This window comes from Brienomyrus brachyistius, unplaced genomic scaffold, assembly GCF_023856365.1.
Source record: "Brienomyrus brachyistius isolate T26 unplaced genomic scaffold, BBRACH_0.4 scaffold110, whole genome shotgun sequence".
In the NCBI taxonomy this organism is placed as follows: domain Eukaryota; kingdom Metazoa; phylum Chordata; class Actinopteri; order Osteoglossiformes; family Mormyridae; genus Brienomyrus; species Brienomyrus brachyistius.
The window spans coordinates 58,749-85,946 of record NW_026042385.1 but is presented as its reverse complement, the minus strand read 5'-3'; the positions used below and the strand labels follow the sequence as shown (position 1 = coordinate 85,946).

At 56.4% G+C, this 27,198-nt stretch overlaps 1 protein-coding gene across 1 annotated transcript; it reads right to left on the bottom strand.

The window, feature by feature from the left end:
• Positions 1-11: 11 nt before the first annotated feature.
• Positions 12-25,854, bottom strand: smg1 (SMG1 nonsense mediated mRNA decay associated PI3K related kinase). Its single transcript, XM_049004552.1, has 62 exons — positions 25,577-25,854; positions 23,994-24,151; positions 22,691-22,843; positions 22,431-22,567; positions 22,256-22,314; positions 21,921-22,134; positions 20,804-20,929; positions 20,646-20,718; positions 20,470-20,567; positions 19,634-19,807; positions 19,327-19,548; positions 18,368-18,469; positions 18,000-18,269; positions 17,681-17,811; positions 17,416-17,577; positions 17,208-17,326; positions 17,026-17,113; positions 16,834-16,935; positions 16,589-16,729; positions 16,245-16,444; positions 15,885-16,081; positions 15,440-15,601; positions 15,200-15,354; positions 14,982-15,109; positions 14,706-14,907; positions 14,486-14,595; positions 14,267-14,396; positions 13,762-13,921; positions 13,548-13,668; positions 13,208-13,456; positions 12,835-13,107; positions 12,609-12,753; positions 12,353-12,491; positions 12,025-12,246; positions 11,720-11,900; positions 11,444-11,605; positions 11,072-11,292; positions 10,840-10,994; positions 10,457-10,679; positions 10,124-10,370; positions 9,814-10,043; positions 9,469-9,717; positions 9,249-9,387; positions 8,968-9,077; positions 8,663-8,881; positions 8,385-8,575; positions 7,641-7,813; positions 7,144-7,423; positions 6,615-6,887; positions 5,668-5,902; positions 5,355-5,581; positions 4,857-5,013; positions 4,558-4,747; positions 3,994-4,466; positions 3,600-3,737; positions 3,151-3,483; positions 2,823-3,050; positions 2,447-2,658; positions 2,248-2,348; positions 1,890-2,072; positions 1,617-1,723; positions 12-1,264 (listed from the first exon to the last, which is right to left on the bottom strand). Exons 1-62 carry the CDS (start codon positions 25,651-25,653, stop codon positions 1,187-1,189), a joined length of 10,914 nt encoding a protein of 3,637 aa, XP_048860509.1. The 5' UTR covers positions 25,654-25,854; the 3' UTR covers positions 12-1,186.
• Between the last annotated feature and the right edge of the window lie 1,344 nt (positions 25,855-27,198).

Below are 27,198 nucleotides of genomic sequence, written 5' to 3'. Positions count from 1 at the left end.
AAAGGCAAACATTTCAGACCGCTTTAAATCCCAATTTATTAGGCAAACAAAACTGAATAAAATCTTTAAGAAACAAACTGCACCATGACTATACACTTACTAATCATTTAGCACATTTCCCCCACTAAAATGTAAAACTAGTAAAACAAGCAACCGGGGACACAGCTTAGGAATGGAACATTTTCACTGTAAAGGCAAAGGATCAAATCCAGTCTTTCAAAGAAGCAGAAGGGAGGAAAACATCTTGAATATATTAACAGATCAAATGCAAAGGGGAAAACAAGTTTCAAAAATCCAATTGAGTCAAGGCGTCTTACATATTGTTCAAAACACTTAAGTCTTCCTCATTTTCAGTCTTCAAATCATCCTCAAAACAAATCAAAAATGAAACTGGACGTGTTGACTTGCAGCAGTGTCAAAAGCCAAAAAAAGAGAGTGAAATGCTCAAAGACTCATCTCCTTGGCATTTTATTTTTAAGTGAAATTTCTGCACGACACTTTTTTTATTCAGTGGTGTGTAAAATAAGGGTTTATTCATTTGCGATAACATCTTAGCAAAAGGAAAAAAAAAAAAAAGTTGTCTTGATTACACCATTAATTAAAAGAGCTCCAGTCTGCGCCAGGCCCGTCGGACTGAATGTAGCCCACGGAACTCCCCCCCCCCATCCTCCGGAGAGACGCCCTCCGATCCCAACCACTTGTGTGCTGGCGTCGCCCGACGGGAGAAGCAAAATCAGGCTGGTTGCTTGACTGGGGGCCGCTGCCTCTCGCTCTCTGCCGAGATGCAGTCCGCGAGAGAGCTGATGTCAGCCCTCTGCCATGGAGGAGCAGTCTGTCAAGCAGGGCCCTGCAGCCAAATCCCCCTGTGCATCGGTTTGTTTACTGTTGTTTTGTTACAAGGGTGGGGGGTGGCTCAAGCTTGCCACCTTATTACCCCCCTTAACCACCTCGGTCAGCCCCCCACACACCCTAAGGAGACAGACGCAGACCCCATTTGGAGGTGTTAGCAGGGTCGCCGGGGGCAGCCGTGCTCCGGGGGTCCGGGGTGGACCCTGGGGAGGATCTGTGGATCCCCCCCCGCCTTCCCCCCTCCCCCACGGGGCTCTGTGACTCCTCCGCCCCAGACCCGGTGGGTCCTGGTGGATCTCTACCCTCGCTGGACCAAACAGATCTCACGGCGTCCCGTTCACACCCACGCAGTCCAGCCCTCATACAGCTGAGCCAGGTTATCCACGTTCGTGGCCTCCTTGATCACGTAATCCACCTGGACGGGAGCGGAGATGACAGGAGACAGTGGTCAGGCGAATGCACACAGGTTCATCACGCTGACAAATCACAGGTCCCAAAAGAAAATTCATTCATTCTGCATTAGTAATCACTGTGATTCATTTACATGTAGCTGCTCGCCCAAAACTCAGATTTCATAATCAGAACACTTTTATTATACCGGAGGAAAATTCTTACAGCCAGTCCCTTTCAACCCGCCCATTCACCTGTCCCCTACCATACAACTGTGAAGAATTTCACATGACTATAAGGCTTGACACTGAAACCATGGGGCCTGGAGAAGCACTCCAGCACACACAGGTCACCGTGCTGACGGCAGAATACGACACCTGCTCTGTGACCGTCATCCTCCTGTTGGGGTCCACGTCTCTCCCCTCCAGCTTGGCCTTGACTCGCTTCCAGACACTGACGGCATACGAGTTCCTCTCCTGGACAGCTGCGTCATCACAAAAGCACCAGCAGTTCGTCATGCTGCGTTAAGCCAGCACAGGCACACGGTTCGCGCTGCTGACAACCACAGTACTAAAATCTTGCTATGCTAGTCCTTAACTGGAGAAGCCATCGTCTCCATTAATGGCTGCCTGTCCTGAGGACCTACATACCTCTTCCTGTTCTGGGGTCACGCACGGCCCTTTTGGGGCTCGGAACCAGGCCCTTGGTGGTGAGCGCCAGAGTGCTGGGAGGGGTATCTGCAGGGGTTCCTGGGTTCCGGGGGAGGGGTGCACTCTTGCGCGTGTTCTGGGACATGCTGTCGGGCTGTGTCCTGGGGCCAGTGCAGCGCACCGCTGAAAAGGACGCAAGAGAGACTGTTATTCCTGATAAGTCACAAAAGGATGAGTCCCGATTGGTCAGGCAGCCACAACGTTAACCATCTCGCTGCTACCACCATGTGGCCCAAACCAAAACTGCACACCGGTGAAAGTGGCGTAAAACGCACACAGCACGGGCAAGTGGTCTTACCAGCAGCAAAGCTCGTCTGAACAGTCGATGTTGGACTTGCGCAGTCACTGGCTCTCTCGGTCACCAAGGGGGAAGCGAAACTCACCAGCCCGTTATAGATGCTAAAGATTAGGGAGAAGGGAAGCGATGCACAGCTTACCACAGACACAGGGTAAGGCCCGTCACGCAGCCCTAAGAGCGCAGCAGCTCGCCAACGCACCTCTGGCTCAGTGCCTGCAGCTCCCGCAGCGTCCCGGGCACCTCCTGCAGTAGCTCTGCTGACTCTTGGCTGCGCGGCGACCCCGTGGCCTGCACTACGGTGAACAGCGCCGTCTGCATGTTGTCCTGCCAAGCTTTGTACTCGCACAGGAACTGGCGCACGCTGTTCTCGTACGGCACATCCTCGCCATCAGACAGCGCGTTCTCTTCATCCTGCGGAGCGGAGGACAATGAAGCGGCTGATAGCCGGACCTAATCTTGGCAACAGCTACAGGCTACGTGCTAGAGACTAGAGGCTAAGGGCTACAGGATAAGGGCTAAAGGGTCTCAAGCTGCTGTTTCTAGCATCAGGGCACTTGAGGGCCCAGGGGTCTCACCTTGGCCATGGCTCGCAGAAGGTGCTTCACGTCAGCCAGCTGCCGGTTGTGGGCGGACAGGATGCCTTTGATTGCATCTACCAGCACCTGCAGGGTCTCCGTTGCTGCCTCCAGCTGCTGCTCCTGCTCGTCCTGTGTAGCACGCCGGTTCGACATCTCCTGGCTCAGGTGCTTTCCGGCGCATGCCAGCCATTCGGGGCAACCGATAGGGAGCTCCAGGGTGGGGCTCTGCAGACACGCAGGGTGGGGGGAAAAGATCAGCAAGTAATGTGGCGCTTAGGGCAGCGGGGGAGGGGGGGGGCGCTAGCGGGCCATTCAGAAGACTCACCAGCCTGTGGAGGAGCTGCAGTTCCAGTGGGGAGACGGAGGTGCTGAACTGTGCTGCGTATGAACAGGTAGCCTGGCAGCGCTTGAGCAGGTCGAAGAAGGCGGCGTCCATGTTCAGCGTCTCCTGCGTCCGTGTGCGCAACCCCTCGAAGTTGAGCACGGTGCTGCACAGGAAGGTCACCTGACTGGCTCGCTGGCTCTCCTTCAGCACCAGCGCCCGGCGCTCTGCGATGCTCGCCTCGAAGTCCTGCAGCACGGGGGCCAGCGCCGGGTTGGCTCCGCCGGCCCACTTCAGCCGCTGTTCAATACTGCCCTCTAGTGATGCTAGCTTCTCCTGTCGATGCACAGGAAACAGGACAGTTCACCACTGGTGCAATGGAGAGATGTTCCCTGGTTTCCTCAAGTGAGCGCAAGTTGGGAGCAACAGCACTGGATCACGCCGACGCAGACCTGCACGCTGGCGATGGACGCCTCATCCTGTCGGAGTTTGTACAGCTTCTTCTTCATGTTGCTGAGGATGATGGACCGTGGTGGAGGGCTCACGGTCATGGGCTGGTTCCTGGCACCCAACACATCTTCGTGCTGCCACTGTTGATGGGTCACAAGTGGGAAAGGGCAGAGGGTCATAGGTCAAAGTGCCCCATGTCTCCCAGACATCAATGCCGGCCATCACGGACACAGGGCTCCATATCTCAGCGCCATTACGTACTCAGCGCCGTGAAATTAGAGGCTAGTCAGCCATCTGAGAGAGTCAGAGCCACCACAAACGTTGTGAGGGGTAACCTCCTAATGAGTCAAAGAAACTCCCATAACCCCTTGCTGTGACTGTGGAGGCGGGTCTCACCTGGAACACGGCGATGTGAAGCTGGACCCGCTGCAGGCTCACCTTGGAGGCCTCCATGCTGACCTCCAGCCTGCGCACCAAGTCCAGCTTCTTCCAGGCCGTGTCATAGGAGCTGGCCAGCACCGTGGCCCGGTTCAGCAGCAGTTGCGGCAGACGTCCTGCCTGCACACCCTGCTCCACCGCTTTCTTGCACAAGTCATCCAGGGGTACCTTGCCCTCGGCGCCAAAGTCCTTGGCCTCCACCTGGGCGATGAGGTCCATGCCCAGGGCACTGAGGGCGCTGCACATGGCCAGGCCCAGTGCCTGTGTGGGCAGCCCCATCAGCAGCTGCCGCACGAAGTCTGCCGTGAAGGTCTTAATGGGCCGTGCCATCTGGTCCTCACTGACCACGGCCGTCCCACGGAACACGGTCTTCGTCAGGGGGACTGGCCCGTTGGATGGGACGGCATCGTCCGCTGGCGGGAGGCAGGTTCCTGCGAACGGGACGCGTATCGAAATGGCACGGTGACAGATGACCCAAGCAGGAACTGGAAAGTAGAACCTGAGTTGCCCAGTGCAGCCCACCTGCTAAAGTCTGCGCAAAGGAGCCACACAGCCGGAAGAAGTCGCAGATGGCCTGCAGCCGGCGGATGAAGAACACGTCCTCCAGGACCTGCCGCTGCCGGGGGCTGTCGAAGAAGTAGGCCTGGGCTGCACGCGCCTCCCGCAGAACGTCCACCTTCCTCCAGGCCGGGGGCACCTCCATCTTGTTCAGCTTTGGGGGGGGGGGGGGGCGCATATGTCATGACCTGGGCGTGACAGTTAAATATCCAACTATAATGTTAACCCGAACTCCCTCCCCCGCCATCCCACTGGGGGCTGACCTTCTCCACCAGGAGGCCGAACGCTGTCTCCAACTGTGTGAACATCCCGTCGAAGGCCACCAGCAACATCTGGCCAGCGCTCATCTTGGGCGTGTCCTGCACGGCACCCTCCGGGCTGCGGGGCTGGATGAGCTCCGAGTACTGAGCCCGCAGGACCCTGGGTGGAGGGAACCCCCCGCCCATGTGTCATTCAACCAGCAGCTTTCAAAGGCTAACACCATTAACATGCTAAAATCTGCACGGTTGCAGATGCCGCGAGGGGACTGGGCAGCCAACATTTCAGAGTGAACAAGTTCGTTTTCACCGCGACAACCTGATTCTAGTCATCAGTTGAGCGGTAGCTCAGTTTAACACAGTTAAGCGGAAGTGAACCATGACACATCCCTGATGGGAGTAACGCGCGTGTTTAGCGATGACAAGGGGTTTGAGGCTGACTGCATCCCTACCAGTGTTGAAACAAACCTACACTTTTTTTTTGAGTGTCTCCCCCAACAGTACCTGGTCACATCCAGGTAGTGGGCGTCAGCCTCCTCCTCCAGGCCCATGGCGGTGTTGCGCAGGTGGGCCTGCAGAACCTCGCCCAGCCCCTGCAGGGAGACCCCGTCGGCGCACTGCTCGATGAGGGCCTCCAGCTCGGCCAGCATGGCCTCCAGCGTGCTCTCGCCCTTTAGCACGCATCGCAAGGCCTCGGGCAGGATAATCTGCCGGAAGTTGGTGTTCAACTCCTGCATAGCGAGACACAGAGACGGACGTCAGGCGCCTGGTTCGCGAGCGGTCGCCTCGATGGACCGGTCCCGGGCGCGAGGCGGACCTGTAGGCAGGTGTAGACGCCGTTGGCCAGGTAGACGGCCTGCAGGCTCTCGGCAGGGCTGGGCACGTCCAGGTCGTGGGGCAGCAACTGGCACTGCTGCAGCAGCTGTGTCAGGGAAAGCACGTTGCCGCTCATGCTGCAGAGTTCTTCCAGGAACCAGGCGCCGTCCCGCGAGGTCAGCTCCACTAGTTGCTCGCCCGCACCCGCCGCCACGCTCTCCATGCCCAGGTTACGCCTGGGGGTGATGTGGACACATTACTGACCACGGCACCACACTGGGCTTGGGCACAGATGGGTACAAACAGGCCTGCATACCCCGATCACACCCAGAAGGTATTCATGACCTCAGGAACACAAGTAGGGACTTTGGTGGGTCAAAAGATCAGAGTGCTCCACGTCACCCACGTCAAAGCTGGCCATCACGGGCCCAGGACTCCATCTCAGCACCACGTCTCACTACTCAGCACTAGCGGGTGAAACAGGAGCTCTGCCGGCCATCTGAGAAAGCCAGAGCTACTGCCAACAGTCCAAGGAGTAACGTCCAAATGGTACTGCATCAGGTCAGCTAAAAACAGGTCGGAACAGGCCTGCACACCCCGAACACACCCAAAGGGCACCAATGACTACATAAACAGGAACCACGAACTTTGATGGGAAAGAAAAAATGAAGCCCTCCCATCTACAGCACGGTTCTGTTTACACACAGCAAAATTCTATAAAGCGTTTCCCAATCCGGCCCTCGGGATCCCACAGACAGTCCATGCTTTTGCCCCCTCCCAGCTCCCGAGCAAAAACGTGGACCGTCTGTGGGTCTCCAAGCACTAGGATGGGAAACGCTGCCGTTAACCGATGACACAAACCCAGAACTGGCATGCAACTCGTATTAGCAGCGACAGCGATACGAGTCTGAGGTAGCAGCCCAGCGGCGGTCTCCAGCGAGGGCTGACCTGGTGAGGGCACAGAGCGCCGTGACGATCACCGCAGCCAGGCTCAGCCCACCGGGCTGCCCGTTCTCGGCCAGGAAGCAGCCGGTGCAGCGTTCGATCTCCTGCAGCTGCTCCTCACACGTCAGCACACTGGTGCCCTCCGCCTTCAGCCGCTCGGCGTGCCGGAGGAGCCGCGTGTTGATGTCGGCCGCGTGGTGCTGTAGCGCCATCTCCACGCCCGACAGGAACTGGCAGGTGGCCGGCGACGGCTGGGGAGCGAACTGGGCCTCATATCTGGGAGGGAGGGGGGAGGGTTGCGGAGAGGTCAGCATGCAGCAAATCGACTGCTTACTCCTTACAACAGACAGATATTTAGCTGGAGAACCTCCCCCGGAACCTTCAGCCACAGCAACCAAGAGCCCCCCCCTTAGCAGACAATCATAACACAGAGGCTCGAGGCGCCGCTCTGGAAACAAGCCCGTCTAACGTGTCAAGTGGCCAACATTTCAGGCAGAGCCCCGCAGCATCAGCGATATGGCCCCCCACTCACTGGCGGTAGATGGCCTGGCAGCAGTCGGCCGTCATATCGCGCAGCAGCTCCTCCATCCATTGTTTCCAGGCGTAGGCGCGGTGGCGCCGCAGGGCGGCACGCGGGTACAGCAGGCCCACCGTGCCGTAACTGTGCAGCTGCTCCAGGCAGCCGCGCAGCAGAGAGCGCCTTTGCTGCAGCAGTGAGCCCGCCTCAGCCTCCAGCTGCTCGCACTGGCTGATCAGGTGGGCCTGGCCAGCGTTCTGCAGGAAGGTTGTCGCCGGGACGTAGCTGGGGGGGCCTGGCAGGGAGGTGGACAGCAGGACAGAGTGTGACATCACCACCCACTTGAAGAAGCAGTAACAGAGGGTTACCAAAAAGTGATTGGCAGTTTGCTAACCCCGCCCACCACAGCTACAAGGCTTCGTTTAAACGGGTCACTGGTTATTTGGTACAGCGCCTCCTGCATGCAGAGGAGGTGCAAAGCAGGGACAGGGACACCCCAGGCTGTGCCTCACCAAGCTCGATGGGGCCGTTGATCTCCTGCAGGAGGCTGGCCAGCTGACTGGCCTCCAGGCTGGCAAACGCCGCCTGATACTGCGAGATCCACTGGTCCAGGTCAGACAGCTTGCTACGGATGGCGTCCTGGACGGTCCTCTGCCGGGACTGCAGCTGGGTGTGCTCAGAGTACCTGGACACGGAGGGAGTGAGTTTAGCTATTCAATCTTTATGGCATTAAGAAACACTGCTTCAAAAAACTGCTACACTTAGAACTTATAGTGCAGTCCTGAAGTGTTTGAACAGTGATAGTTCTATTTGGCTCTGTTCACCATTACAGAAACGTAGCTAAAATGAAACTGTGCAGGGATTTCATCCATACATCTACTTTCTGTAACCGCTTGCCCTATTCAGGGTCGTGAAGCTGCGGGGGTAAGGCGAGTAATCTCAACAAGACGAGTAATCTCACACACCAGTCATGCACACCTATGGGCAATCTGGGAACACCAATTAGCCTCAGGATATTTTTTGGACTTTGGGGAGGAAACCCCACGACGACACGAGGAGAACATGCAAACTCCACACACATGGAGCCATGGCGAAGACTGAAGTCCCAGAGGTGTGAGGTGACGCTGCTAATAGTGCTCTGTGCAGGAATTATAACCAAGAATGACCTGCCATAAAGGGCAAAAAGTATTTGAACAATTTAATACTGACGAGGGGAGAGCTGAAGCGAATGCAGAACCCCCTGCGACACGCTGTACCTGTGCTCCAGCGTGTGGATGGGGTGCTCGGGGCTCTCGGCACCCTCCAGAAACTCCATCTCCTGCAGCAGCCGGGCCTTCTGCTTCTCCGCCTGCACCAGCTGCTCCTGCAGGCTCAGGTAGTCGCCCACGGAGGCCTCCAGCTGCGGCAGCACCACCAGCATCTCGTCGCGGTTCTTAAACCAGTTCACCTGCAGGGGGAGCAAAGTGAGGCGCTGTCAGGCAGGGAAAGGGTGGGGGACAAGGGACCCCCCAGAGGGACACGAGGCTGGACTCACTTTTATTTCTGCCACACGGGAGGAGAAGAGGCTCCTTGTGATGTCACGCTCCATCTCCCGCTTGCTCTGCTTGCTCTCAGCCTGCTGGCCACCTCCTCCATACACTGCCCCCGCAAAGCCCACCTCGCCCCCTGCGGTCCAGTCCACCAGGGGGTCGTACACAAAGGCCTCCAACAGGGTCAATAGGGTCTCCCGACCTCTCCGCATCATCTGGATCACCTGAAGGAGAAGGTGCGCCAGATGTAAGTGTTGGGTCAGCCAGCCTCAGTCGCAGAGCCCTTTAGCTGGGAGGTGAAGTCGCCCACCTGCTCACAGGAGAGCCTGAAGATACCCTCCACTCCCGACACGCCCAGAGCCGTCTCGATGTTGTGCGTCATGCGGAAGGGAACTTTCTCAGGAACTCTTAAACTTTTGCCTACAATATGAACCACAAGATGAGCATTGGCCTATCTAAGGACACTGCCTGCAGCCGGTAGAGTTGGGGTTAGCCTAGCAGCATCTGCCAACCCTATGAAGTGAAACCTTATGATGAAAGCCTGCCCACGATAGAACAGGCTCTAGCTATTATCAGTCCTTCCATGCTCACCTTTCTCGAAGCAGACGTTGTAGTCGATGTGCACCACTTCGCCCGTCGTCATGTCAATGAGAACATTGTCCAGATGACGGTCTCCTAGCCCGATGATGTAGCCAACCATCGACATCACAGCGGTAGACCTTGCGTATGACTGAGTGCAAGAAGAGGACGTCAAGCCAACATCACAGACTCAACATTCCCTTCCTGACCCCAACTGCAGGCTGGCTTTTACCTGGGTGACCCGCCACCACTCGCTGGGCGTGGTACAGGAGCACCACAGCTCCTTGGCCAGCAGGTTGGGGGGCGTGGTCTCCATCAGCTCACGCAAGACGTCCCTCATCACGCTGAGCGGCCAATCCCTACGCGACACGTCCAGACTCAGTCCCACAGCCTTCAGCGCCGGGCCGATTTTGCTGTAGTAGAGTTCGCTGGGCCTGGGCACCATGGGCAGGTTCTGTGGCTGCTGGAATGAATCCTGGACCTGACCAAGGCCAGACCGCACCACACCGTTAGCCTACACAACCTGACTCAATAAACAAAATATGCCTGCTTTGGTGAGAGGACTAGCAGTTTCTACCTTCTGGGCCTGGAGGCTGGCTTCTCTCTGCTGCCAGCGCTTATAGAGCCCGAACAGGGGTGTGGCCCCATCCACCCACTGGATGAGGCCCGAGCGGGTGCCCAGAGGCGTGACAGAGTAGTGCCGGGCGTGGAAACGAGGGCTCTCCTGCTGGTTGACCTTGGTAAACATGGTGTTGACGATTGACAGGAACTGCATGATCCTTTCATCCAGGTGCAGGTCCTCCAATCCTGGGGGGAGGGAATCATCCAGATGTAAAAGAATGGTACCCAGACCCACAACTACCACTTGCACACTCAAAGCCTCGCACCTTTAAACAGGTACGGGTAGTTCCGCCCATCGGAGCCCAAGAAGTAGAGTTTCTTGGGCTTGGTCTTGGTGGGCAGGATGGTGATGGTGTTGCCCACACTTTGGATGGTGACGGCGTCAGTGGCAGACACCTCCCCCGGCAGCGCGATCTCCGTGCTGGACATGGCGGCCAGACGAGGGCTGATCTCGTCCAGACGCAGAAGGTAGCTGGCCCGCTTCTGGGCCCGCTGCTGCAGGCTTGCCATAATCTAGACGGACAGACACCGTGCGGGTCAGTCAGGGTGCCTGCGAGGGGAGCGGCTTGGGGTTCAAAGGTCATGGGCCTGAGGGGTACCTGCTTGAAGGGCACCCAGCTGCTGGCAGGGTTGGCCGGGTTTAGCGGGTTCCGGAGCCTCCCCAGCGCATTGTCAATGGCCTCGCCGTAGGTCTCCTGGAACCAGGCCTCGTGCGGCGTTTCGGCAGGCGTCGCTGTGATGTCACGGACGTGGTCCAGAGCAAACACGATGGGTCGCATCAGGGCCGAGTGCTTCTCACGCATGATGGCCACTTTCTCCTCCCTGAACATCGATCAGAATGCTCACCACCCCTCCTGGGGACCCCTGGCTTGCACCCCAATTTGACTCATTCACACTCGGTTAAGACACGCTTCTGTGGTTTCAGCCCAAGACCCGCTCATCAGACGCTACGGCGAAGAGGCCTATCTCCCGGCAGACATACTTGCGGAGCGTGTTGTTGTTCTGGACACGCTTGACCTCGTCCTCTAGCTGCTGGATCCTGCGGAGGACGTACATGTGCTGCTGCTGGAGGACGCCGAGCCAAAGCTCATCCCACAGCAGGGTGACCCTGCGCAGCTCACCCACCAGCATCTGGACCTGGGGGGCACAGAGGAGGGTCAGGTGGCCTGGCCAGTGGATGGGAGGACCTGGGCTGACAGGTTGGGGGCGCATACCTGCAGGACCATGGTGGGGCTGGCAGAAGACAGCTTATCCACGATCTTGCTGTAACAGTCCTGCATCATGGCCTGGTCCTCGCTGGAGCAAAGGCCCAGGTCATGGCCTTTCCCGCTCTCCTGGGAGGCGGGGGCGCTGCCCGCATCACAGCTGCTTCCACACAGCACTTCCCCCTGGATGTTGCCCAGAAACGTGGGCAATGCTGATGGCAGCTTGTTGCCTAAGGGTGCAAGAATGTTACACGTGGGTCAAAGTGATTTTTCAGCATGGGTAATTTAATAGGGCGCAGCGTTTCACGCAGGTCAAAATGTAAACAAAGCAAGCGCTTCTGCCTCACGGCGAACGTGACACGGAGCAGTAGGCCGGCATACCCGCAGACTGGGCCTCGCTGCCCAGCGAGATTGAGCCCACGATGGCCGGGTACAGGATGAGGTGGGGCGAGTCGTGGGCCACACGGCATAGCAGGCTACAGATGCTCTGCCGGATGTAGGCCTCTGGGTGGTTCAGGCGCGAGAACAGCTGGGGAATGATGCCTGTAGGGGGCGACATGGAGCACATCCACTGTCAGGGGGAAAACACCTAGAACGTTATTGTACATCTCCCAGGTTGACCTGGGATGGGTGGTTGCTGCCGGTTTTGCCCATTACCTCTCCAGGGTGCGGTGGGTGTGGAGGCCAGGCCCAGCTCCAACTCTTCCCGCAGCTCCCCCGCATGCTTCACCAGCAGCCGCAGCAGCCGCAGGGTCGCCATGACGATGACGTCATCGCTGCTCTGCTTGCCACTCTGGCTAGCCAGCAGAAGTTTGGGGTTATCCTCGTCAATTGGTGCCTGGGGGGGGAGAAAGTGACGAGCTAATTAACCTCACCGGATCGCTGCCATGCGACATGAATCTCCAAGAGGGCTAGCGTGGGGATGCCTCCTCCAGCATCCTGCCTCCTCCCTCCCAGCTCACCTGGCCGGCATTGAGCTTCAGAAAGGTGAAGTAAGCACGGCAGGAGACACGGTACAGGCTGAAGATGCGGTCCAGCACGCGGCGCCAGACCCGGATCAGGCCCTCAGTGACTCCGTCCCCAGCCTCCGCCAGCCACGGGCACGAGCCCAGCAGCTGCCGCCACACCACGTCCACGGTGTCGTCCTCATTGCTCTCCTCATTCTGCAGGGCCATGTCCTCATCCTGAGAAGAGGGCCCAAGCCCGGGTCAGACCAAGCCGGCTCAGAGCTCACAGAGGGTCATACGAAACCAACAGGGAGTCAGCAGACACGCAGCCCCCAAGGGTTACCTGAATTCCCGCTGGCCGACACAAAGCCTGGCCTAGGATGCTGAATATGGTCTCCTTGTCTTCACTAGTGGTGCATGCTGGAAGCAGAGCTTCAATTTCCTGTTTCTCCTCAGGAAGCAGTGGAACACCTTCTCCTTGACTGGGTAGAGGAAGGGTGCAGAAACCAAAAGTTCAGACGGCAGTCCTTAAAAGGAACCTCATCCAGGGGAGGTCCCCCCCACCCTGCCTTAACACATGTTCTCATGAAGACACTCACCTGCCGTTGTCAGCCACCTTCCGCCCCCACCGGTAGGCCCAGCTGGCCAGGGCAGCCCAGGACTTTGCTACCTCCGGGGCCTGGGAGGCTGAGAGCTGGTATAGCTGCCCGAGGACGAGGTCAGGCTCCCCAACTCCGACGCTCACTGCCCAACGAAAAGGTCAAAACGTTTAGGCGGACAGCAGCACACTGGGGAAAACCCCCCCAGGGAGGAAGCCATATTTACCAGTGGTCTCGGCCGTGATATGCGGCAGGCCTTGGTCCTCCAGTGGGAGTTCCAGCAGGGCGGCGATGTTGCGGCCCAGTGGCGGCAGAACAGAGAGCCCCGAGGAACCCCTCTTCACTACCTGCTTCAGGTGAGCCGTCATGTCCTTCCAGTCGGCAAGGAGCCACTTGCAGAGCGTAAGAACAGCACGGCAGGCAGCCCGCTCGCTCTTGCCGGCGCGACAGTAGGACAGCGCGCTAGCGCTCAGCATCTCCATTGCCACGGCAGACTGGCCTGAGGGGGGGGAAATCAGGTCAGAAACATCTGATGGGGGGGCCCCCTGGAGTGACATTTTGAGTCTCCAGAAACAGTCACCGGCCCGTCCCCCGCTGACCTGCTGTGAAGAGCACCTTGGCCTTCTCGAGCTCCAGCTCGGACCCCCACTTCTCGCCCACGCTGCCTTCCAAGGACAGGCTCTCGAACAGGCGAACCAGGTCCTGGCCGTCTGGTTCTGCAGCAGTGGTGGCAGCGCCACACTGGCTGAGGAGTCGAGCGGCCAGACCCACGTTGGCCCGCTTGCGAGCGAACTTCACGGCCATCAGCCGCAGCTCCATCAGGTGCGAGTCCACGGGAGCGCAGGGGCCTGGTTTGGGGGGGGGGGGGAGGCAGGTCTGAGGGGGGAAGCGGAGCCAGAGGAGGGGCATCTCATCATGGGAGGGCTTACAGGGACCCACCTTTGAGCTGGAGGAAGAGGCGCTGCTGGAAGGCGGTGTAGCGCAGGGCATGGAGCCAGGGCCGGACGTCTTGTTGCTTACAGCTGCTCAGGGCCTGGCTGTACAGCGGGATCAAGCAGTCCTGAGGGGATGGGGTCGGCAACAGGGAAGGACAGTGTCAGTGTCACCATCGGCGGCGCAAAACACGTGGTGCCGATGAGGTCCTAGGGCACACCTCGGGGGCCAGCTGGCCAGACAGGCACTGCTCCAGGGTGTTGGCACAGTGTAGCTGCAGTACCCCGACCACGGGCAGAGAGCCACAGAGCGCCAGCGTTGACACACGTAGTGGGCCCAGACAGATCCGACCTGTCTGCTTCAGGTACTTCAGCAGGTTCCTGCAGTGAGAGACCAGCAGTCAGGCACAGGGTCGCAGTCAGTCAGACAGACAGAACACCTGCAAAACTGTTCATGAGAGATGTTAAGATTACGGACTGCCTTACATGCAAAAGGGCAGTCTCACACTTTCAGGATGTTGATAGTTATCTGCAGCTTCTATTTACTACCTTCCTTGAAGGTCTAGCAGCATGACCCATAACATCAGCACGCTATGGTGCTCGCTACCCTATACATCCTTGCTGGTGCCATCACAAATAACAGCAGGCTGAAGGGCCCAGGTCCCCATCCTCAATACCCCGCTTCCCCCCACCCCGTTCCAACGGACCCCGGCGGCAGGCACTCACTCGGACGTGGGCCCCGCCTTCTGCTCCAGCTCGTAGATCGCCAGGGCTCCCCGGAGAAGCTGCACCTCGATGGCCTTCTGAAGCTCTGTGGGATCTGGGCTCAGTGCTGCTGGAAGCAGCCGCTTCAGGTCTGAGGGCAGGGGGAGGGCTGCAGGGGTCAGGCACCAGCGTCCCCACCCCTGGCACTGGATCTATAAGCGACGGAAGGCGTCGGTGTACCTGGTTTATCCCGGGTGGCTGAGTTCAGGAGGCCGAAGTCGTCACCCGGAAGCAGCTCAAGCTGGGAGCGACACTCTGCAAAGTCGGCCTCTTCAAAGCTACTTAAGGCCCTGGAGAACACGAGCAGGGAGTAAACCGGGGGAAACACCGGGGGGGGGGGGGGGGGGGGGGGTGGGTGGGGTTCACGCACACACGAGGAAGCCCCTGGCGCCCCGCCCACCTGACGTAGTTAAAGTCGGTCTTGAGGCTAACGCCGGCCCCTGCGGCGGTCTTCTTGAGTGCAGCGCAGGAGGCCTGCCACTGGAGTGCGGCCGGCCAGTCGCCCAGCGCCATGTAGCACTCGCAGGCCTTGTTGGCCAGGAAGTTGAGCACGTCGCTGGAGCAGTCGCTGGACTTCAGCAGCACCGTCTTCCTGGCGTCACCTGGAAAAGCGCGCTAGCATCAGGACCTGCGTCCCAGCTCCCTGCGCGGACCCCTGCCGGCCCCGGTCCCTTACCGTTGCCGTGCTTGGGGCTGGAAGCGGCAGAGGTCTTCAGGAACGCCCCGTCGAAGCCCTTGATAGAGCAGTCGATCCCGGAGATGGAGGACAGCTGCTCCTGGTATTCCAGCGCTGCCCTCTCGAAGCTGTGGGCACAGGGGAAGAGGGTGAGTCAGCGGCGGTGATGCCCTCGGCACGGGGGAAGGGGGTATGGTGACGGACAGCAGCCTGCTCACCGTCCCTCGGCCTGTAAGGCCACAGAGCCCACCCAGCTGAGGCCCCTGCCCGCGTGCACCACACTCCAGGCAGCTAGGCCCTGGATGGCTTCAGGGCAGCGCAGCTCGCAAAGGGCTTCCACCAGCATCACGATGGGCACCTCCATCTCCACAGCCTAGGGGGAGAGACACAGACACATATTAGGACATGCACAGACGGACACGTACAGAGACAGGCCTTGGGCGCTCCGAGAGCCTCACCGGTGCATTGCCGCTCTTCATCTCGGCGAGCAGGTCGAACCCGTGCCGCACTGTGACGGCCGGCTGGCCTGAGAGCAGGCCCACGCGCATCAGCGCCATGCGGATCCGGGTCAGCCAGTCCTGGCACGTCTGCCGGTTGGTGTAGAAGAAGGTTCTGATGCCCTGAGACACAAAACGAGAAGCCCGTCATCACTGGAAGTCAAGTCAAAGGCCATTACCATTAACACAACGTGCAGATTAACGGCTGTCTGCTAAACACGCGGCCTGAAGACTCAAATCATAGTACGAAAAGAATCTCCTGTGCCACTTCCCAATTCAGCAGAGACCAGCAATCCCGAGTAAAAATGGACTTGTGGACAGTCTTTTCACGCTCTGACATTAGCCTGCACAGACCAGAAGGATGACGCATCTGAAAGCAGAGCCCAGAGCAACGTGGAGGACCCACCTTAGGTGGCGCTGTGAGCGCGTTGGCACAGCCCTCATAGGCGTTGTACATGAGCTTCTCTAGGTTTTCCAGGAACTGGAGCAGCAAGGTGAGCCGCAGCTGGTTGGTGTGGTGGCCCTCGTCGCTCTCGGCACCACTCCACTGGCTCAGTTCCTGCTCAGGGTTCAGACTGTGGGCCGCCAGGCTCCGGATCATCCCTACGGGCCGAGATCGAGCTTAAAAAGGTCAACCGTGGCACTATCCTCAGCAGGAAAACGATGCAGAATCCTATTGGCCGCTACAAACGCAGAAGTAGATTTTTTTTTTAACCCACAATCCCCTTGTGAAGGGCGACAGCGTGCCAGCCGCCATGGAGCTCACCCTCGATTGTCTGGAAGGTGTCCTGGGCACGGCCCAGCGGCGTGCGTAGCTTGGACAGCACAGTGAACTGCGCCGCCTCCCAGGTGACCCACTGCCAGAGCACGGCATCGGCGCGGAGCAGCACCCGCGGCACTGCTGGTGCCTCCCGCCTGTCCAGGCGCTGGCAACTGTGGAAGAGCCGCTCCAGCCAGGGTTCCTTCCTGCGTGGGGGGGGGCGGGGACAACCACAGCGACAACAAATGAGGGGACGCACTATGTTCAGCTGTTGGAAGTTGGACCCAATGTGCCCCACCCCATACCCTAAGCCCCACCCCCCTCACCCAAAACCACGCCTCTTTACCCACCCAAGACGGTGCACGGTCCCGTACAGGATGAAGCTGATGAGGTCGGAGAAGTCCTGCGGGTGGAAGGTGTTGCTGGGGGCCTTGCTCATGTGATGCCGGATGGCCAGCGAGATCTCCTGCACCTCAGGGTGCCCATGGTTACTGGGGGGAGGCAGACATGTTCCCCAATTAAAACCAGTAATGCACACTTAACATCCAAACTGGAGTTTAGGGCCCAGTCCTTCACAGGGAAGGAGACTAGTCACCTCAGGGTCACGTCCAGGGGAATGGTCTTCAGAAGCTTCCCGAAGGCCTGCCGGACTCGGACAGAGTTGTGGACCAGCTGCACCCGGCACACATCAATACACCTGCGGGGAAGGAGAGGGGCTTGTCACGCCCCCTTCTGGTACGGCCTGGTGCCTACCGTAAACGTACAGGACGGCAGATGCGCTCGATACCTCTGCTGCAGCTCGGGGGTCAGGGATGAGGACAGCACATGGAGGCTGCTGCAGGTCTGCAGGCAGATGGAGGCGTCCTCGTTCAGGGCTGGGGGGGGGAGAGAAGGGAGAGAGGGGTGAGGGGCTGGCACGGCGGAGGCAGAGGCCATGGCCTGCGGGCACAGGCAGTGCAGTAGCCTCACAGTTAGACAGCAGGCCTTTGCAGAAGCGGTGGAAGGACGGCAGGGCGAAGAGGGGGGAGTAGGTGTCGCATTTCTTCATGAGCAGGGACACCTCCAGAGCCCAGGTGAGGAGCAACTTCCTGTAGGGACGGGAAGTCCAGCAGGTCAGTCACCAGGGAAAACAGGGGAGGCTGAAATGAGGCACTGCGGGGGAGGGACGGGGAAGTACCTTGAATCGGTGTTGAGGCGCTCCTTGCTCAAGAGCATCCCCAACAGGTTGAGAAGCGTGCTGAAATGCTTCTTGGTAGCCGTGGTGACGGTGCTGATGACGGCACCATCGAACAGGGAGGGGGAGGAGGAGCTCAGGCTGCTGGAGATGAAGTGGTCGTGTCTGTGGGACGGGAACGGGGGGGTTACTGGTGCACGCTCGGGGGGGGGGGGGGGGGTTCCCGGGGCCCCAGTCTGCATGCGAGATAGACACGGGCATCTCGTACCTGGTGCAGTGTGAGTAGAGGGTATACAGGACAGCATACTGCACTGCAGGGTGGTACACAGCCAGCTCCGAGTGGATCACCAGCAGGTTCTGGCTGAGCAGTGTGAACACAGTGGGCGACAGTGCCCACATCTGAAGACGAGCAGTCAAACACATAAGGATGTGGCACGCAGCAAGCCACACATTTTCTAAGCAGAAAATTCTGATGACATGAGACATCCATCCAATAAGGCTGCCCTCTCACTACTGCCACCAAGTGGGGATGGGAAGCAGTACAGCATGACCGTAGCGACGAACCAGAGCGACATCAGCACACCCACCCCGATGAGGGAGTTCTTGGTGTTGCCGATGGTGGTGAGCGCGCTCAGGCTGAAGATGAGCACGAACTCGGCACGCTCGGGGGCCAGGCACGCCTGAGCGAAGGCGGTGTGCTGGATGTGGGCGTTGGCGGCGGGCAGCGCCAGCGGGAGTAGCAGGCTGTCCAGGGCACAGGCCACCTCACCCAGTACCAGCTTGTAGGCCGCCTCCAGGAGGGGGATGTTCTTCAGGCAGAGGACCGCCTGGTATACTCCCTGGGCCGCCACCACCACCTGTGGATGCAGGCAGACACCATCACAGACGGCCTCCCCACACCGTAACTGCAGCCTAGGGAGGTCCCCACCCACCCTGACCCCACCCCCCACCATACCTCCTTCTCTCTGTGGAAGCGCAGCTCCAGCAGTTGTGACTCTGGGGCCAAAAGCTTCTCCACAAAGTGTGCCGGCAGCTTGTTGTTAATCTGGTCCACGATCTGGAACAAACGATCCCAGTTTTTGGCTCAGTTTTTACTGGGCAGGGACTGACCAGGGGGCCCAGTGACACACCACCCCTGATGGCTTTACCCCAAGAGTAGCAGTCTCTGCCACCACTCAGACCCCATGGTTAGGCCCCCTGCTGGCCACAAACAGTCACCAGGCACCGTACTTTCGGTACTTCCATAAAGCACCAAAAGTATGGAACTTCTTTTGTGTCGGTTTTCCACTGGCGCAAAAACTGGTACCGGAGCCAAATGACATCATCAGTAACCGCCCCTGACTGACATCATCACAAAGTGCGGCATTTCTTTCGCTGAATTCAAACATGTTTTTATGATCCTTCACTTTCCTGTAGCCCTGCTTAAGTTTTTCTGATTTTCAAGCGGCATTGTTGGGTGTTTCACGTCTGCCCCATTTCCTCCAAGTGGCTTGCTATTACGCACTTTAATTATTCGTGCCATCTAAATCCCGCTGGCTCTGCTCATCAGACCATATGGCGATTAACACCTGCGTTTGTCCATCCTTCCATTTTACTTTTTTTAATACTTTTGTTTCTACTGCTTTTTATTTCCTTTCTCGCCGTTCTCTGTGTGTTTCAAAAGATGCCGGTTGTATTCTGTGTTTCAGCGGTAGGCTATTTGCATAACCAATCGACAGCAAATACGTTTGCCAGTCCCACCCCAAAGTACCAAAAAAGTACCCCAAGCTGGCTTGGCACTTTCGGTACTGGAACTCGTCCGGAAGTCAATGGAAAAGCGAAAGTACCGTACTATGTTCTGGGTCTCAAAGAACGCTTTTCCGCCACACAAAAACCCGAGCAGGCTGTGCCCCCTGGGTGCGAGCCCTGCCTCACCAGCGTGAGCAGGTGCAGCACAGCCACGCAGTGCTCCGGCCCACAGGCCCGGCAGCTGTCCAGCTGGTCCAGGCCGTAGGCGATGACGGCGTCGGTGAGCCGGCCACCCGACTCGGTGCTCTGCAGCAGCACGCACACGCACTCGTTGGCCGCCGTCAGCACAGGCTCCGAGAACAGGGCCTGGCGGGCCGCGGTGACGCAGGACAGCACCCGGTTCAGGACCTGGGGGAGGAGGCAGGGTCAGCATATAGGGCCCGACCGAGCGACCGCATCGGCGGGGTTCATCCGGGGGGGGGGGTGTCCTCACATCCGTGACGTAGGCCTCGGTGATGGGGGGGCCGCGGATGGGGTGGAAGCGCTCGCCAATGCTGCGCACCACCGTGCTGAAGACCCGCAGCAGGGCCGCCAGCTTCGGCAGCGACACCGAGGGAGGTGGGACGTCTTCATCCGGGGTCTCCCCCGACGCCACGTGGCTCAGGTCCTGCAGCGGGGGGTCACAGGGGGACGTCAGGCAGAACGGCAGTGGGGGATACCAGCTACCAGCCCCAGAACTGCCTCAATTCTCCTATACCAGGGGTGTCACACTCCACTCCTGGGGGAGCGGAGCCCTGTGTAGCTTAGTTCTTTCCCTGTTCCACCACAAATGATTCTGCTCAAGAGCTGTGTGGTAATTAGCATAAGGATTTGAATCAGGTGTGTTAAATGAGGGGAAACCCAAAAATGTACAGGACATGAACCCTCCAGGACTGGAGTTTGACACCACAGTTCTACACGCTCCACCATTGCAAACTCACCCTAACAAAATCAATGCTTACAAGAACTGATTCTCAGTTGGTGGGCCTCGACCCAAAAGAGGCGCATTACTTTAAAAGAGAACGTTTGTCGAATATTGAACCCCGCCCTCAAGGGGAAAACTTCAATTAAAAATTAAGAATTTCAGCCGTTTGTTTATGACTAATGAAAATTGTTGCTCCAGGGGCTAAATCAGTCGATAACTGCAGCTTTAAGAAAACATTTAGCAGCATTCAGATTGCAGGTCTCCTCAACCATGACGCCCCCTACTGTCCTGTGGATCTCTACCGGAAACCTAAGCAGCTTGGAGATCAGAGCAGCCAGCCGCACTTGTCCGTCACGCCAGCTCACCTCTGCATAAGCCTCCATGTCCTCCAGAAACTGTCCCAGCAGCGTGGTGGAAAATGTCAGGTCGGCCACCCAGAACTGCTCCAGGCTCTGAAGCCAGCCTGCCAGAGAGGGAGGGGCCGGATCAGCGCGCCGCCAGCACCCCCCAGAGGACAGCAACTGCATGGGCTGCTGCTCACCTGACACCTGAAGCGTGAGCGACTGCTTCTGCGTGTGATCGATGTGCCAGCCAACAAGGATGTCCACGGTGTCCTGGAGTGGGAGAGCAACGTGAGACCCAGCTGGGGCCTCCAGCTGAGGAGGCGGGGGGCGCAGGGGCTTGCCGGAGCACACCTACCCGGAAGTTGGAGCTGAAGATGTGGGGGTAACACCGAGCCACCAGCAAGATGCACTTCACGCTCTGGCACAGCAGCTCTGGAGTGTCCAGGTTCTCCAAGATGGACTGCAGGCTGCTCATGACCAGCTGCTCACGGGAATGGAGACACAACCGCACCCTTCACCTCCATCACCGGCCAACCCAAATCCTCCCCACAGCCATGACCCCAACCCTTCGACCAACCACGAGACACTGCGCAGCTTGAGGTTTAACCTTTTGCCCAGCTGTATAACTGGGCGAAGATGTTTCATCTCAGCTGCTCAGCTTGGAGCACAATGCCCACGATTTGGTAAGCAGGTTACAGCTAAAATATTAATGAAGCGTTTTATGACACCTAAGAGTTAGTAATCAGTATAAATTCAGCATATCCTTATGTTTTATAAACATGTTTGACCTTAAACTGCAAAAATTATCACCACGCCACAGACGTCTTACCTTGTTTATCCACAAGATCTCCTCTCAACAGCTGAGCTGTTCCTTATTTCACCGCCGCTTCAGTGCATATCGCACTAAAGTACTCCAAACCATAGTATGCCTAAGCAGTATTATGGTATGCCCCGCTACAGTGCATATGGCACTGACATATACCAAACTATAGTATACCGAAACAGTATTATGTGGTGTGCCCCACTAAATAAACAAAGATACACCATACTTTTAGCCGTACTACAAAATCAACCAAATTATGGGTGTAAACAAACATCAGAATCATACCGAAAAGCTGGCATCCAGCCATATGCTTTGCCCTTCATCTGAAGCCCCGGTGATTACTGAGCACGAGCGATATAACATCGATACAATATCGCCCAGCCATACAACCCACTGCCAAAACTGCCCATTATTCTCCAACCTGAGCTGCTTAGCTGACAGATCAATCATCTTCGCCCAGTTATACAGCTGGAGAAAATAAGGTTAAATCTCAAGCTTGCTGTACGGCCCCCAAAACCTTCTGGGTACAGGACCCGTGCTCTCATTCATGCAATTGTTCATTCCTTGGCCGGGTAACATATTCATCTGCACACACACTAATCCATGTGTATATTCAGAGTGTCCATTGATGTGGACGGCGCCCCCCAACCTGCATGACGGGTGAAAAGGCCTTCTTCTCGCCCGCCGTCTCCAGGGCCTTGTGCACGGCCACCAGGTACAGCAGCTTCACCTCGTCCTTGGTGGACGAGCTGAATTTGACGAACATCCAGTTGAAAATCCTCTCGGCTTCGTAGCTGAGGGAGGCGCACAGGAGGCCCAGGCAACTGGCCCCTTCTTGCCGGAGCTCCTGGAGGAGCTTGCTGCTGTGGGAGCGGAGCCGGCACACAGTCACCAAACACGCACACAAGCACGTCACAGCTATCAGGAAGACCAAAGGTTTATACCAATGTGTGCTAATCGAAAGGACTGGAATCCCTGCAATACCTTTCATTCAAAACATCATTTAGAGCAGCCAGGATAGTATCCAACTGTTTCACAAGAACCTAAGAACAGGGATAAGGAAGACAGCAGAATGGTTACCTTTCTAACTCCAAAGTCCCATCAAAGTCAAACCAGCAGAAAGACCACCACACCAGCAGGGGGCGCCATCAAAACTCACCACTTTGTTTTCAGAGTGCACAATGAACTCTTTCATTTGTTTCATAGTGGCCAGTCTTCGGTCCCGGTCGTCTTCTCGGGACACCCTCCGAAGGAGGTTGGCCAGCCGCGACTCCTCTGAGTGAGCCAATGGGCGATCTGCAGGTGATCGGACATAAGGCGGACGGAGGGCGTTTTACTCGTGGCCTCAGTACCTACCACCATATCAAGCTGATGCCTGCATTCCGACAGCCAGGCGCTTTAAGCAAAGCCAGCACCTACCCTGTGATTTCCTCATGTCTTTTGAAGTTAAAGCACGGCTTCCATGCTGAAAACTGGTCAAATCCGACGTCACATTGTTGATCCTCAACTCTTGCCCCAGCGACTTCCAACCATAAGAATTATCACAGAGATCCCCATCAACTTCATATCCACCTGGGAGGAACCAAGACAAGCACCTCACACACAGATCTTAAAAAAAAGCTTTTTCACGTAAATACACAGCACGCTTTCAAAAGACCTACAACTAGCTTCAAGTTCACAGCCAGAATTGAGAAAAGCAGACCTTTTAAGAGATAAAACTCAGCTTCGCACACCCAAAAACACACTGTTCAGATCCATCCAAGGCAATGTTCTGCCTGACCTTAATTAGGCCCTACACCTTAATCATTATCACACAGACGCATCTTCCTGCATCAATCTTAAACCATAAAAAGCACTAATATAATTAAAAATTATTAATCCCTTCGCAAAGCAACCCTGAGATCAAAACACAGATCAGAGAAGAAGTTCCACGGGTAACTGACAGGAACCTTTATCTACCCAAAGGGAAAGCTTGAAATTACAGGAACGAAGAGCATTTCAACATGAGAGAGCCAATGACATCAAACTGCAATTCCCACAGCCATTTATGGTACTTTAACCAACAGCCAAGCAATGGAGGCCTGTAGATAACTTGTCGCGAATCGTTACGTTCATGCTTATCTCTGGAGGACTTCAGCGGTTACATTTGGACTACACTGCGGTTACTTCATTACAGTTCAGGAGGCCACAGAGTGAAAAGTCTGGGATGGTTTCAGCCTTACCACACCATTAAAAGACACAGAAAGGAAGGTAAATTGATTTTGTAAAGTAATTCATAAAGCAATTAGCTTGTCGTGCCCAGCAATTGAAACCCAAAGCAATCAGCTATGCTCCGAGGCTCGGGGAACACCCTGCCACACGGGTCCCGCGTTTAATCAGCGCGTAGCAGACGGGACTTTCTGGTTTACAGGAAAGCACCTGTTAATTACAAGGATGAAATACCTTGGAAGTCATTTTCACTTTCGGTTCAGAAAGACGACGTAAAAACGGCAGAAATCGCCGGGACACTCCTGGCAGCCGGGAGTCCCCAGCAGGCTCGGGAGAGACCTTGTTTGTTTTCAAAGCGGCTGTGCCATGCGTGATAGGTATCCGGGAACCTCACAGTTGTCATTTCACCAGCTAAGCGCAACAACTGGCAGACGGTGGGGGGGGGGGAGAGGGTACAGGGGGCACGCATGTGTGAATGGGTGGGGGTGTTAGCTCGCCACTGCTTGCTGCCTACCCGCTTCGTCCAGAGAGGCGATGGCTGTGAAGGCCTCATTGTGCAGCGGTGGGGTGGCGGGCAGGTCGAGGGAGGTCGCGTCGAAGGGAGCTCCAGAACCGTGGTCACCAGGGACGCTGCACTTCACGCAGTCCTCGCCAACTGACACACTGTTGCCTCTGAAACATTCACATTTTATTTATTTAGCAGGAGCTTTTACCTAAAGCGACATTGTTGTTTTTTTTTTCTGGAGAACACAGACAGACATGGGCCAATCGGGGGTCAAGGACCTTGTTCAGGGGCCCGACGGTCACATGACCATGCCAGCTATGGGATTTAAACAGGCGACCCTCCCCTCAAAGGCACAGCCTCCAAACCTGCCAAGTCACACAACGCCCCTGTGAACGGACAGGCCAGCCCCCCCATCAACTGGTCTGGGGATGTGTACCGCGGAGCCACCACAGAGCCGATCGAACTCTGAACCGCGCGCACACACTTGGGGGGGGTCACATGCCAGGCTCCAGGGCAGCTCTGCATGTTTCATGAGAGTTTTCACATCCAGCCGTCACAGCTGCTGTCAGCTGCTCACCAATTAGCAGAAAGCATTAAGCACCCACAGGAACATTTTCAAACACAGACTGCAAAGCCATACATCATGGTGACCACCAAACTTTGCAAACGTGCGCACGCAAAAACGACCTAGCAGCTCAGATTCATGCACCGCAGACGGCCTCTCCAGAGGAGAACCTGTAACATTTCACTTTATATTATTGTATCTGGAGCTTTTCCCTGTGACAACATGCAAAGGAAGTTCCCAGCAGACACCAAGGTAGTCTGTTTCACCCCCACCCCAACTTAGCCCGAACCCAGACCTCATCTAATGTATACGGGGCTGGGTTGCCATACACATTTTACCTTATTAGAAGGACATTACAGGACAGTGACTATAAGGAGATTTCCGTTAGCTCGCCCGGTACCTTTACACACACCACCGAAGGCTGCCGTTCGCAGTGAAATGAACCGGGCGACCCCACGGCTCGGTTCCCGCTTAGATAACAGGGAAATGGAGAGAGATGTTAAACGGTCCGCGTTTCTGCAAATAAAGACGAGGAAAGCGCTACACGTTTAGGGTAAACAGCCTGTCCGGCGATTCGGGCGTGAAGACAAAACCCAGAATGACCCGAGCCGATGGGCCGGCTGGGGACCAGCGAAACAGCGGCCATCGAAACACAGAAATCGCCGCGGTGAGCGGGGTTTGGGGCCGGTCGAATTAACAGCACCAACAGAGCGCTGCGGCTAACAATGCCAGCTCGACCTAGCGGAATAGGGGCTCCGGGACGCTAAGCGCCTGCTAGCCGGCTAAGCTAGCAGCGCAGGCAGAGCGGGCTACAGCTCCCTCGCGTCCCCGACACTGCTTTTTTAAGCACAAAATACCGCGGTATTCGGGGCTGGTAAAAGTAAGCGCTTCCCCGGCGAGCTTCCTCAGAACTCAGCCCGTCTGACTCCCCACACGTGTGACGGGCTAACGCGGCGAACGCACGGTAGGCCCCGGCGTCATCCCCGAGCTAGCCTGCCGAGAGCGGGAGGGCATGCGCGACACCCACCTAGGCTGCCAGTCATTCCAGTTCCGCTGCAGTTTGTGGGCGCCGCTCAGCCGAGACCCGATGGCTTTGCGGCTCATTACCTTCGTTGGGGCAGCATGACCCGCTGGGTACGGGAACCGGGTCCGCACTTAAGACCTGCACACCCGAACCGCAAACGTGTCAAACGAGACCGCGTTGAAATGGTAAAAATGTGGCTCCTGTTGGGTTTCGGCCTTCTTTCTCCGCCTCCTTCTTCACTGCTTGTTTAAGCGCCACCGCAGGTCCCGGCTCACCGAGATAACGCCGCCTGGCGGCAGCAGGTTAATGGACTATTTGCACTACAACCCCGTGAAGCTTTTGAACTACAACTCCCAAGAATAGGTGGTACGACACGGCCTCGGCATCATTTGCGCTACCGCGACCAGAAATAGGCTATATGGATGTTGCCTTTTTGAAAGTGTTATTGTACATTTCCCTCTATATAAAATAGATTAGCTTATGAATGATAGTTTAAATAAAAATTTGAGGGGATGGCAGTATAGCCTCAATTCATGTATAAACAAATCAATAGCATCCGTGCCTGTCATCCATTCAAGAACATCAGTTACTGTTTTTCAGTCATCCAATCATTATGAATTATTAATTAAATTAAGAGTGCGCAATTTTCTTAGATACGGCTTTATTTGATTTTTTTTATCTCAAAAGGTCCAACACACAGCAATAATAATAATGGCACTTTATTGATTCCTCATGGGGAAATTCTGTTTTTATCTATCCCATCTTGCTCTCCATGACACACATAGACATATATATGTGAGAGCAAGCTCAGTGGTGAATGGCAGCCACGCCCAAGGCAGTGAGGGTTAAGGGCCTTGTTCAATGGCCCAGAGACCTGACCATTCTGCCAAGACCAGGCCCCAAGCGGCGACTTTCCGACCACAGGCATGGAAGCGCAGCTTGCCGAGCCACACACTGGGAAGTCGCTTGTAGTTTTCAAAAGGTAATAAAGTTTGGAAGGAGTAGTACGCAAAACAGTTCAATCCAGTGCCCATAATAACCAATTCCAGTGAAGAGTAACTGCTCCTGGCTGCCTTTCATGGGCTTGAAGGCAGCTTTCCTTCCCAGACTTTTGCATATTCCCTCTTCCTCCCCCGGAGTGTGTCGTTGCCTAGTTACAGAGATGTATGAGTAGGTGGGTAGAGCGTGAGCAGCAGACGTAGGCGGAGACGTTAGCAATGCTAAGCGGAAAAGGAGTACCGCTGTATTCTGACCAAGCCCTGTGACTGTGGAGATTCCCCGTAAGGTGCCCAGGACCCATTTCGGTCCGACATCTATGAAGCTCTTCAGTTTATGAGATAATTGCTGGAGCACTGACACATTTGACCTACGATACTTTGAACTGTTTGGGGACAAACAAGGAGAATCACCACCAATGCTATCTGCACCTTTGAACTTTGATTAGCCTGCTGCTCCATGTTTATTTTCTCTCTGCGTTAGCTGATATTGGAAATCTCTTATGTATTTTTATTCCAGACCATAATTTTTTGCCGTCTCCCTGTTTGTTCCTGTATAATCCATAGTAATTTTTTTTAAGTCACATGCTTTTTTCATTTTGTATTTACCCAGATTCCGAAGCACCAGAA